The following is a 12,615-nucleotide window of genomic DNA, read 5'->3' as shown; positions in this document are numbered from 1 at the left end:
GATGTTGTTTTCCACACTTGATTTTGACAAATACTAATTCAATATGAATACATTGATGTCAATAAAATTTGTTTGCAGCTAAAGTTAATGATTACGTGAATTTTTCAAAAACGTCTGTCCTCTTTGTGCCACCCTGTAGTAGATGATGTCATGAAATGGGACCAAACCTGAAATTATGTGATTGGGAATTGAGCTCCTTAACCTCACAGCTTTGCTTCCTTGCACCTATTAATAGTAACTTTTGATGTAGTCATTTAAATACAGTTAAACATTCATGAGATAAAATAGATAAATATTGGCTGCTGCTATAAACAACTGTCTTAAGACAAGAAAAGAAAAACAAACACATAGGTAATTCTAGATACCTTATTCGATAAAAAGGAGGAGGTGGTCTGATTGGAACACTTTTGACTACAAATTTTTCTCAATTTTGGATGACCAGGGCAAAACAACAGCAGCACAAGTATCAAGAACTGGTATGAACAAGGGAAGAACAAAGTGGTTGTTCAATTTGCTAGAAATAGCAGCCAGATTTCCCTTGGCTCATATTTTACTGTCTTAGAAAATAATAGAACTCATGGGATAGTGTACTCCTAAATATACTGTGTCTGAATGAATGAAAGGATGATCATGGTTGGAACATCTTTGACTCGGGGCTTAGGAACCATGACAATAACCCATATTTTTAATCACTTAAGAATACATAATTGTTTCTGATTTAGGCACAAGGCCAATTGTTTTTAGGGGAAAAGATTGATTGACTAATATTTTACTTTATCAAACCCAAAAAGATGAAAGGCAAAGTTGACCCAAACAGGATTTGAACTCAGAATAAAAAATCAGAAGTAATACTGCAAGTCATTTTCTCCCAATGCTCCAATTCTGTCAGCTGTCACTGATGGTTTCAACTAATCTGCTCCTCAAAAGTTGTTGACCTTCTCTCTAAATTAGAAATAATTATATGTTGTGAGATAGAAATAATTATCTGTTGTGAGATAGAGTATTGACTCTAAATTTGACAGTTTACTCAAACAAACTCAGCAGATTACAAAAATCACTCTTTAATAGCACAGATGAGATGGTTTCTTAAAAGCACCCTTTTCTTAAACACTTTGAACATTTTCATGTCCAGTGTAAACTAAGTAATAAAGTATTTAGTTAAGTGGTTCAGTCCATCTAAGTAATAATAGGTACCACAGAGAAGAAAAAATTTCTTGTAAAATTGATGAGAGAGTTCCATTAGCTTATAAATTAAGTTCAACTCTTCCTTTCCATATAGATAACTTAGACAAAAACAAAAGAGCCCCATGATAGTGACTAACTCAAGATACATCAAATGAAAACAATGCCCTTACAAAGACAACTACATTTAATGTGCTTTGTAAAATGCTACAAACTATAGAACATAGTAAAAAGGCCAGAAATGATGGGACGAGGGGCATTTAAAACATGCAAGTTTTGTCTCTCTGTATTCAACATTAAAATTTTAGTCAGGTTAACATTGCCTTTTGCTTCTTTATTAATGATAAAATAAATACCTGCATAATGCTACCTAACCTTCATTTAAAATTAACCATACATTTTAATAATAATAATAACAACAACAACAATCATAATAATATTATTACAAATAATAATAATTTTGTGTGTGTGTGTGTTGATGCCCTCTGAGATTGGTGATATCAATGCACTTGATATTAAATATAGAAATAGACTATACCTCATTATTGTACATTCTGTATGAAATCTAATTACCTTTGGCACTAGTGTCACAAAGTGGAACAAGTATGTTTATAATGACAGCCACAAAAGTCCTGTATATACATTGCTGCAACTTAAACAGCTTTATATTAAACAAACCATGAGTTCACATATGGTTGTATGACAAAGAAGTTTGTTTCAAAACAATATGATTCTGGGGGATGGTCCCACTGTGCAGCACCTTAGGCAAGTCTCTTTTTTGCCATGACCTGTGGTTGACCAATGACTTGCATATGGGATTTTACAGATGGAAACCTTATGCAATCCCATTGTGTTTATATGAAAGAATATATAATATGCAAGAATATAATGTATAATATATGTGTGTGTATCTCTTAATAATGCATATTGCTGTGAAAGACAAACTTAAAAAAAAAAAGACTATTAAAATAGTGACTTTGAAGTGTTTTGTCCTACCCCAGTTATGCAGAAAGTCCCTTGTTAGTCATACTATACTGTAAATGCAGTGAACTCGAGATTGATGCTTACACTCTGTCGAACATGCACACTGACATTGCACATCCAGTAAAGCATACTGGCTTCATTTCTTTCAAGCCTATACATGTCCTCGGCTGTCACAGCCCATGTTTCGCTGCCATGTAGCATAACTGTTCGCACACAGGCATCATACAATCTGCCATTCACACTGAGAGAGAGGCCCTTTTATTGTCAGCAGAAGCAGGAGCTCTGAACTTTGCTCAGCTTAATCTTATTCTCACTACTAACTTGGTTACCTAGGTAACAGAAGCTATCTACTACCTCTACCTTGCCCCACTGGCAGTTGATGGAGTCTATTTTCTGCACATTTTCAGCATTTATTGTACCTATGCATCTTCCACATACAAAAGCTCATTTCCCTGTTAACCTTCCTCTGATATTGTTGCACCTTTTATGTGTCCAAATCATACATCAGGTGTATCTTATGGAGTTTCTACCTACACCTTTTCTACAGATCAAGCAGGGTCATCTACCTGAAGAGATTTGTGATTTGTCTGCCTTCCTACTTACTAAGACTTTGGTTTTTGCTAGGTTAACTCTAAGACCCTTTGATTCTAGACCTTACTTCCATACTTGGAACTTCTTTAGTTCTGGTATGATTCAGCAATAAGAGCAAGGTCATCAGCATAGAGGAGCTCCTAGGGGCAGCCTGTCTTAAATTCCTCTGTAATTGCCTGGAGGTCTATGATGAACAAGAGGGGGCTGAGCACCGATCTTTGGTGAACCCCTACTTGTATATATCATATATATATAAGTCACAATATATGGATTCAAGTAATGCAGTAGTATTCATAAAAAGCCCCTCAGTCTGTCATAGCAAAAACCATTCTAGTTTGCATGGATTTAGCCTATATGGTTTCCCATCTTCCTTACTTGACATTCCGTTGGCCAGATATTTTGCATGGAGTTCTGACTGAAGTATTCACCTGCACTTCTTCAATCCCTATTTTCTATCACTACACACACAATGGGCTTCTTTAGTTTCCATCTGCCAAATCCTCCCACAAGGCTTTGGTTGGCCCAATGATATAGTAGAAGACACTTGCCCAAGGTGTTATACAATGAAACTAAATCATCATAAGGGAGTGAATACATAAATATACAAACGTTTTTCTGAGATGGATCATTTTTATGATAGACAACTACATTGGTATGGAAATGTAATAAGTAGTTTCAAAAGTGCAAGACCCACTACTTAGAATTTAGAACAGACTAGATTTTAAAAAGACAGAGAGAGGAGGAATTCTAAAAACATCTCATCTGCATTTTTTAAAGAATGTTTTTGGTTTTAAAAGGATGTTCAATATTTAAAACTTTTAGCTTACTCTAACAAACTTATTTGCTGAAGCATTTAATAATTTAAAATTACACATGTAATGACACAGATAAGAATTACTCTTTTTTTCATCACCATCATCATCTCATCACCATCATTTTAATGTCTATTTACTTGTGCTTGCATGGATCAGATGAAAGAAATTTGGGGCAGAATTTTTATATGACTAGATGTCCATGATACCAATCCCTGACTGTTTCCAAGTAAGGTAGTAATCTCCCAGTCTATCAAACAAAAACAGCCTGGACTTATTTTATGTGCAGATCTAGAAACAAACAACAGTTTAAATGAGCCTTTAGCTCACAAAAATCATGCAGCAAGTCAAGAGATGTCAAGAAGCATGGACATGAATTTGTGGTGAGCTGCAAGCAAATGATGCCATTTGCTTGAGATCAGTATTTACAACCAGTGAAAACACATGAAGATGATGAGTAGCATAAACTTACTCAAAAACACACAATACATAAATGATGGACTTCTTTCAGTTTGTGTCTATCAGATCCACTCTTAAGGCCTTAGTCAGACCAAGGGTAGAGAAGAGATTTGTATTTATGTGAGGTTTTTTTTTTTTTGCAAACATTTTTGATTAACTGAGTAACAAAAATAATCAAAATTCTATAGATAAAAGAGATAGAGACAATCCACCTTTTCACTTAGTTCATTGTCAAGCTGGTATGCTCTATTAATACTTCTGTTACTCAAGCAAGTTGTTGACTTAACTTTTTAATATTGCTGTCATATCTATTTTACTACTAGAAATATAGTTACTCTTAGGCCTGAGAACTTAAAACATCACATGAACACAGTTTCATTCATGTTGCAGATGTGTTTAATCTCCTTTTCTGCACTCGTTCTCTCTTTCACTCTCAATCCATATAGATTGGAAGTGTCATCTGCAACAAATACAATATATTGATTTCTAATGCTTTTATACTTCATTGTACTTCTATGATTTATTGATTTGAGACAGGCAGACATCGTCCACCCATCCACACTCCTGGTTCCTCTGGCTTGATTCCTTTCTACTCACCTCATATCCTGAGTGTCCAACCAGTCACATCATCACCACAATTCATATCCACACCAATTACCCCACCCTCTCCTCTAAAATGTGAGTAGCTCTTCTGCAGCAAGAAACCTGTTCTGCTGTGCCACCTCCTCTCATACTTTATCCCCTCACCTCCTAGTATAAAACTGCCTCTCTCAGGGACCATAGTCTTTCAAGATGCATGGCAACCTCACTCGTGTTGATGCCACAAAAAACATGCACCTAGTACATGCTGCAAAGTGGTTAGTTTTAGGAAGGGCATCCAGCCATAGAAACTGCACCAAAGCAGATACTAGGGTACAATGCAGTCTTAGGATCCATAGGACCCTGTCAGACTGTCCAACATACACCAGTTTGAAACACAGACCTTATGATTATGATAGCGGTGGTATGTGTGTTTGTGTGTGTGTGAGTGTGTGTTAGTCTCCCACCACTTGACAACTGGTATTAATTTGTTTACACCTCTGTAACTTACTGGGTCAGCAAAAGATAGAAGTATCGACCTTAAAATAAGTACCTGAGGTTAATTTGTTCAACTAAACCCTACAAGGAAGTGCTCCAGCATGGCCATGGTCCAGTGTTGAAACAAGTAAAAGGAAAAGACTATTTGAAGTCCATATGTTTGAAAATTAAAATAAGCACTCTGAAGGTGAGGGGTTTTGGACTCATGAATCTAAGTTTGTAGTTTGAGTTTCCAGACCAGGCAGTGCATTGTATTACTGGGTAAAATTTCTCATTATTTCAGTCCACTCAGTCAGAAATGAGTACCAGTAACTGTTGAGGGAGAGTGAGTGAATCCGGTAATGGACTGGCATCCCCTTGAGAAAGTAGTTATGTACTTTCAGTCGTTTATACAGTATGGAAGTTACAAGCTCTGGCTTTAATAAACCTAGAAGACTTGAGATAGACCTAAAACTGTGTATACAACAATCTACATACACAATGATAAATCTGTGTTTCATAAATATCTTCTAAATCTTTATTTATTACTAGCAGAAATACCCGGCTTTGCCCGGGTTAAAGAGAATAATGAAATCTAAAAACGCCGTCTAGACTACGCAACCCTCAACTGTTAGTAGCTACGATACCATATTTCTACATTAATAACTCTCCAATCCATGCCAGCATGGAACATAGACATTAAGTGGAATGCCAGTCTCTCATCTAGGAGGGCCTTGAAATCAATGTTACCAACTGGGGACTATGTGTGTCGCAGTGATAGTAAAAAGACCCAAAGGAGGTCTGCAACGAAATAATTTTACTCAACACTTTGCAAGTGAATCAGTGGAGGCAAAGATGCGTCTCATTTACTTGACAATTTATGCACCACATTGCAGAAATCTGTACCGTTGAATTACAAATAATGCTCATCTGTTATGTTCGGGTTAAAATTTCATCAACATCAAAAATATATGAATTTTGATGGGAGTTATGGCCGTTATACATAGAATATAATTTCCAAATTTCATAAAGATTCGTTCAGTACTTTTGACGTAGTTTTGGATAAGAAAACAAATGACTAATGTGTGTGTTTGTGTGCATGTGTTTGTGTGTGATGGGTGTATATATGTATAGATATCTGTATGCATGTATGTATATATATATATATATATATATATATATATATATATATATATATATATATATATATATGTGTGTGTGTGTGTACATATTACATGTACATCTATATATATATACATCTACACATATGTGTACATATACATGTATGCATATAGATCTATATCTATATATATATATATTCTATGCATATACGTGTACATATACATGTATATGTATACATATACATCTCTTTCTCTCTCTCTGAAAGTATCTGTCATTACAGTATCGAAATGCGATTGTTTCAGTTCGTGGAATAACGTATACATATACATCTATATGTATACATATACATCTCTCTCTCTCTGTCTCTCTCTCTCTCTCTATCTCTCTCTCTATCTCTCTCTCTCTCTCTCTATCTCTTTCACTCTTTCTCTCTCTCTCTGAAAGTATCTGTCATTACAGTATCGAAATGTGATTGTTTCAGTTAGTAGAATAGTTTCATTTTTAAAGTGAAAGTATTTGACATGAGTGTTTTTGTTTCACTTTTGACACGTAATACTTAAATAGTGGAGGAGATATTATGTTGCTGTGGGCTCGAACTCTGCAAGAAGTTAAAATGTTTTTTGACTAAAACACAACTGGAACCCTAAGTAAGGCATCTGTAAAATTTGAATGAAATTGGTTGTGTAGTTCTCGAGTTTTAGGGATTCACACAGACAGACAGACAGACAGACAGACAGACAGACAGACAGACAGACAGACAGACAGACAGACAGACAGACAGACAGACAGACAGACAGACAGACAGACATTCTCATTTTTATATATATAGATAAACTTGCAACTCAAAACTGTTTTTACATCTCATATTTGTATTTTTATGTATGCTTTTATTCTTTAGGAACAGGTATGGCAGTGTGGTTAAGAAATTCACTTCATGGTTCTAGGTTCATTTCCACTTTACTAAAAGCACCCAAGGATCAGTAGGCGGTCTTAAATCAGGGAACACAGTCTTTTGAATGGACTTTCCTCTTCCCCACAAGTTAAGCCAAAGCTGCAGATAAAATCCTAAATGAAGTTTTTTCTGAATATTAATTATAGCATGGTTAGAGGGGAAGAGTGAAACTCATCACCATTTTCGGCAGGCCTCCAAGACTAGGGTGGGGCAAGAAACCATGACTCATGAGTTTGCAATAGCAGGAAGAAGCAAACGAATAAACTAAGTTATCATCAGAATGGGAACTGAATTCAAATATTTGTAACAGTGAATTTTGCTAAAGGAACCCAAGGGTTAGATGGTGGTGTTGGATTTTCATCTATCCAACTTCATTCACAAAAGTTGAGTTGAGCCAAAGGTTTGGTAGAAAACACATGCTTCAAGATAACATGAATTGAGAGACAGTTCAGAACCATGTGGATGCTAAGCAAAACTTCTAAACCACACAGACTTCAATGCAAGGAATACAATATTTTCAAATATTTTTGCTATGCTTCTTCTTCTTCTTCTTCGTCAAGATCACCTGAAATATCAGAAAGAACATTATGAAAATGCAGCACAGAGTAGGCCGGTAAGATAATTTTAAAGCATAACATTTATTTCATTATCTAAAAATATTATTACGGTGGCACATAAAAAGCACTCACTACACTCCTGAAGGTGTTGGCATTAGGTAGGGCATCCAGCTGTGGAAACATTGCCAGATCAGATTGGAGCCTTGTGCGGCCTCCTGGCTTGCCAGTCCCCAGTCAAACTGTCCAACCCATGCCAACATGGAAAACGGACATTAAACGATGATGATGATTATATATACTGACAAACAGACAAGTTTAGGGTGCATTAAATAAGGGACCATTAGGAAAAATAATTTCTTTTAAAATGGTCATCTGTGTACTGTACTTAACCATTGAAAGCCATAATGCTGAGGTTTTGTATGAGAGAAAATTTTTTCATAGACATATATTAAAAATGTAATAAATATCAAAGAGATTAATATTACCCTAACAGTGACTCACAGGAATATCAAGCATGTTTCAGCCTTCTTAGGAGTTGTCAATGATGTGTACCTACTTTTCACATGTGTAAATGAAATTTTTAACACAAGTCTATGAAGAGATTTGTTTCTCTCAGATATCAAGTATGACACATAAATGGCTATTTTAATTCAATGCTTTTTCAGTTGTGTACACCAAGATAATTAGTTTTATTTATTTATCTATTTAAAATTTTTTTTTAATTTATAGTATTTCCATATGGGAAAGCAGCTTTAGATATGAAACAGACAGGATTTTTATAACCTCCACAAACAACAAGCAAAAGAAATAAAGAAAATTTCAAAGTTACAAAACAGTAATTCTAGAAGAACACCATAAAAACTTTTTTATGGTTGGCCAGATGTTGAGAGGTGATAGCTGTTGGCTGTAAACTAATGTTTCAATAACTTACAACTGTGAAATGGTGAACACAGTGAAGCAGCATTGAACTATAATCTTTGTTTCCAGCTCAGCTTTTGGAATTTAAATATTGCTGAAGATGACTCTTCTTTTTGAACCATCTTGATGTCATTATCATCTTTGAAATGTCCAACCCATACTGGAACATGCTGGATGATTTGACAGAGCTCTAATGCCTGCTTTAGCATGGTTTCTATAGCTGGTTGCCCTTCCTAACACCACTTTACACAATGACACCAACACTAGAAAAGTCGTCCTGCAGCTTGCAAGACTAAGATCCCCTTTAAATGAATAGGGTTAAAGTAGAGAGGAAGGTGGCTTTATGCTGAGGGATGAGAGGGTTAAAGTAGGAAACAAAGGGCCAAAACAAAATAGACTTCTTGCTGTAAAGGAGCCACATGGCTACTCTCATTATGGAAAAGTGGGTGGAAGTAACCAGGGTGGAGCAAGAAACAAATAAAACGGTGATGATTAATTGTTATATTCTTTCCAGCTATTCACACCCACCCTTATATAATGCACAGTAGCCACATATCTCCACTATAGCATGACACACGTGGTTGTCCACGTCATATTTTAGCCTCTAAACACCTGACATAAAACCACCTTCCACTTTTTTAACTATACTCCCACTTAGTCGAGGGTTAGCTTGTCTTGCAGGTTACTTGGTGGCCTCTCTAGTGTAGGTGTCATGAAAAAAGTATACAATACACACTGAAAAATGGTTGACATTAGAAAGAGCATTCAGTCATAGAAACCATGCCAAAGCCGACACTGGAATATGACACAGTTCTTTGTCCTGTTGGATCTGATCAAACAGTGTAACCCATGCTTGCATGGAACAAGTACTTTAAAGGATGATGATGATGATGATGATGATGATGATGATGAAGTGTTAGGATGGCCCCCTTACGATACAAGAATGTGAATATGGGTTGAGACAGAACAGAGAGTGAAGGTTGGTGGGGAGAGTGAGAGTTGGTTAGAGTTGGGGAATAAAGAGGGGGGGGTGGCATATATAATGAAGAACAGGTTGAGGGCTAGTTGATGTTGGAGGGAAAGTAGGGAAGACAAGTCAACAAAATAAATGCCATGCATATAGTGTGGTTGATTCTATTAGCTATAATTCTTAACAATAAATTTATGTGCAATGTTATTACCAGATCAAATATGCTTGTGGCATGTTCGAACCTTTAAGAAAGCCATTCACTGTTTTGTCATAGAGAAAATTTCTCACTGTAGACAAATGGTGTAAATACACCTAAATCAGCTCGCAATGCCACCTACCCAGATTGTGAGATGCAAGCAGTTGGGAGTGGTTATCTCCTCTTCAGTCACAGAAACCAAACAGGGTGCACAGTGATTTTACATTTATACACATCACTGCTTAGCACTCCCACACAATAATTTGTTTATGGTGAGCCACCGATTAATGCTACTAGTCATCATATGATGCCTGGAATAGCATAAGAGAGACTATCTCTCTTGTCAGCTCACAGCGCACCCTTTCATGTTGCTGTGACTGAAGAGGAGATAACCACTCTGAAATGCTTGCATCTCACAGTCTGGGTAGGTGGTGCTGTGAGCTGATTTAGGTGTATTTACACCATTTGTCTACAGTGAAAACTTTTCTCAATGAATGGCTTGTTTACGAGTTCAAACATGCCGCAAGCATATTTGAACTGGCCATAACATTGTATTTATACACACCACTGCTTAGCACTCCTACCCCATAATAAATTTATGGTCTAGTGTCAAAGGAAAATGCCAAAGTTTTTGATAACTAAAGGAATAAATATCACTGCAAAGTGTCAGTTACTAAAAAGGACTAAAATACGTAGGTGGAATTAGAGGACAATAACTAATTAGAAAACTAATAATAATTTTGGTTCTTAATAAATCACATATGTCATAGTAACTATTTTCCTTTTTTTTTCTTTTTGTTTTTGAATGAAAAGAACAAATATAATTCTTTACACAAGTCAATGCTTGCAGAACCAACAAAGAGATTGTTACAAGAGCTTCAAATGAATATTTACATAAATATTAATCCATTCCAACAGATGTTCTATAATGAAAAGAGCAGAGAAAATAATCTATTACTGAAAAATGCAAATTTATTTTTCCAAATATCTTTTGATTTTTTTCTATCATTTGTATTGGTCCTGATTCACTTCTTTCTCAGAAGCATCACTTAAACTACTTCTTCCAGATAAATCTTCCCCACTGAGGCAATGAAGGAGTTGCTACTTGAACAACTAGAAATAGCAGCTAAATCTTTGACAGATCACACCTTAACATCTTTAGAAAAGGAAGGACATATTAGATAATGTAGTACTGGACACACTGTCTAAAAATAAGATATGATGGTTGTAGCTAGAATACTTTGAACATAGGCCTACTTCACTATTTTTGAACTTGGTCAAGTACTTTCTTGGGGGTATTATAGGCTCAGAAGAAGGTGGTAAATGTCAAGACTATGCTATGGGGTAAGGTTCTGAGTGCTTAATGATAGGAACTTGTTGTTTTCCTTAGAAATAAAATATTTAACTCAGGTAATGTAATTATATTTTAAATACATTTTCAAAAAAATCCTTTATTAACATTTAAATAGAAGTTTGACATTGTTATTTGTGAGTAAAAAACATGACTGATGATACACCAAGATCCAATATAATTTCCAAATAAGAGTCTTTGCCTTTAGTATTTTCCATAAAAATTTAACATAAATGGGATTTCTCCACATAAATATATGAAATAAACCCAAATATATGCTAGATGGGATAGTGCAAAAAAATATGAGAGATAAGACGCAGCACCCTTTTCTTTTCTTTTTTTTTTTGGAAAAGGGTATTTGTAAAAGACTGAGTTACAAAAGCATGAGAATCACTGGTTTATACTTATCAGTGCTGATCTGAGGCTAAACAACAAAAACATGGAGAACACATAACTAAAAACCTTAACAAAACTTATAAATACTTGGTACTACAATCTCATAATCTTTTATAGTGGTCATGCATCAATATCATAGCTTTAACTGTATCATAAAAGTTAAACTTTCTCTTTAGAGTCAGAAAATATTTGGACACTGAGTAGTTACAGACCTTCAAAAAACAAAAGATGGACATTAAACACGCGCACGCATGCGTGCGTGTGTGTTTATATATCAGAGACAGCACTTGCTAAACATGAAAATATTTTAGGTTACATTTTATAAATCCATTTTTTTTTCTTACCATATTTCTGTGTAAATACACTGTATATATTTCAATACGTTTTTGAAAATAATGAAGATTTAATAAAATAGCTTTCTCATTATTAAGCTGCTATTTGGAACATGAATTAGCAAGAAATTTTGAAGGAAGGTTTTTAATACAGATCATTAGATACATTGTATTGGTGTATCTAATTCCTGTGACAGACTGGCATCCTACCCAGAGGGTAATATATGCACCACAGAAATCAGGAAACCAGCCCTGCGACTCTATATGATCTGAGAAGACTTGTCATAATGACTTCAATCATTTTTCTACCATATTTTTGTTGAACTACACAGTCTTTGTTTCAGTTCATAATAAAATAACTCACTAAAATAACTGTCATTTTAAGTTGATGTTTGGAACATAAATTACTATGAAATTTTGATGGAAAGTTTTAATTTAGATCACTTTTAAACAGGAAATTTGTATCACTAAACCAAAGTTAGTTTCAAGCAGATTTGTATCAAAAGAGTTAAAGCCCATCACTTAATTATGATATGCACTAGATACATTTGCAAATATTTGTGAAATATATGTTTTATTGTAATTTTTCAGTTGATTGTTTATTTCCCTCTATGGCTGGCAAGAAAGAAGATCATCTTGCCAAATTCATTTTTCCATTAGTGAAGGGAATAAAGACATCAGTATGCATTTATTTCATTAAATTTTCCTTTAACTTCTCTTTTAACTCTTTAGCATTT

At 35.0% G+C, this 12,615-nt stretch overlaps 1 protein-coding gene across 5 annotated transcripts in view; it reads left to right on the top strand.

Moving 5' to 3' along the window:
- Positions 1–12,615, top strand: part of LOC106880008 (uncharacterized) — a 112,521-nt gene that overhangs the window by 48,400 nt on the left and 51,506 nt on the right. For all 5 annotated transcript variants that reach the window (XR_008265012.2, XR_008265009.2, XR_008265010.2 and 2 more), the window contains exon 18: positions 7,719–7,771. Coding sequence is in view for 2 of the 5 variants with exons in the window: in XM_052971053.2 (XP_052827013.1) it covers positions 7,719–7,771 (53 nt within the window). In the remaining 3 variants the exon portion in view is untranslated. The remainder of the gene's footprint in view (positions 1–7,718; positions 7,772–12,615) is intronic.

Source organism: Octopus bimaculoides, chromosome 10 (genome assembly GCF_046866305.1).
Source record: "Octopus bimaculoides isolate indiv1 chromosome 10, ASM4686630v1, whole genome shotgun sequence".
In the NCBI taxonomy this organism is placed as follows: Eukaryota; Metazoa; Mollusca; class Cephalopoda; order Octopoda; family Octopodidae; genus Octopus; species Octopus bimaculoides.
The sequence above is the reverse complement of the archived record's forward strand: the minus strand, read 5'-3'. Positions and strand labels throughout refer to the sequence as shown.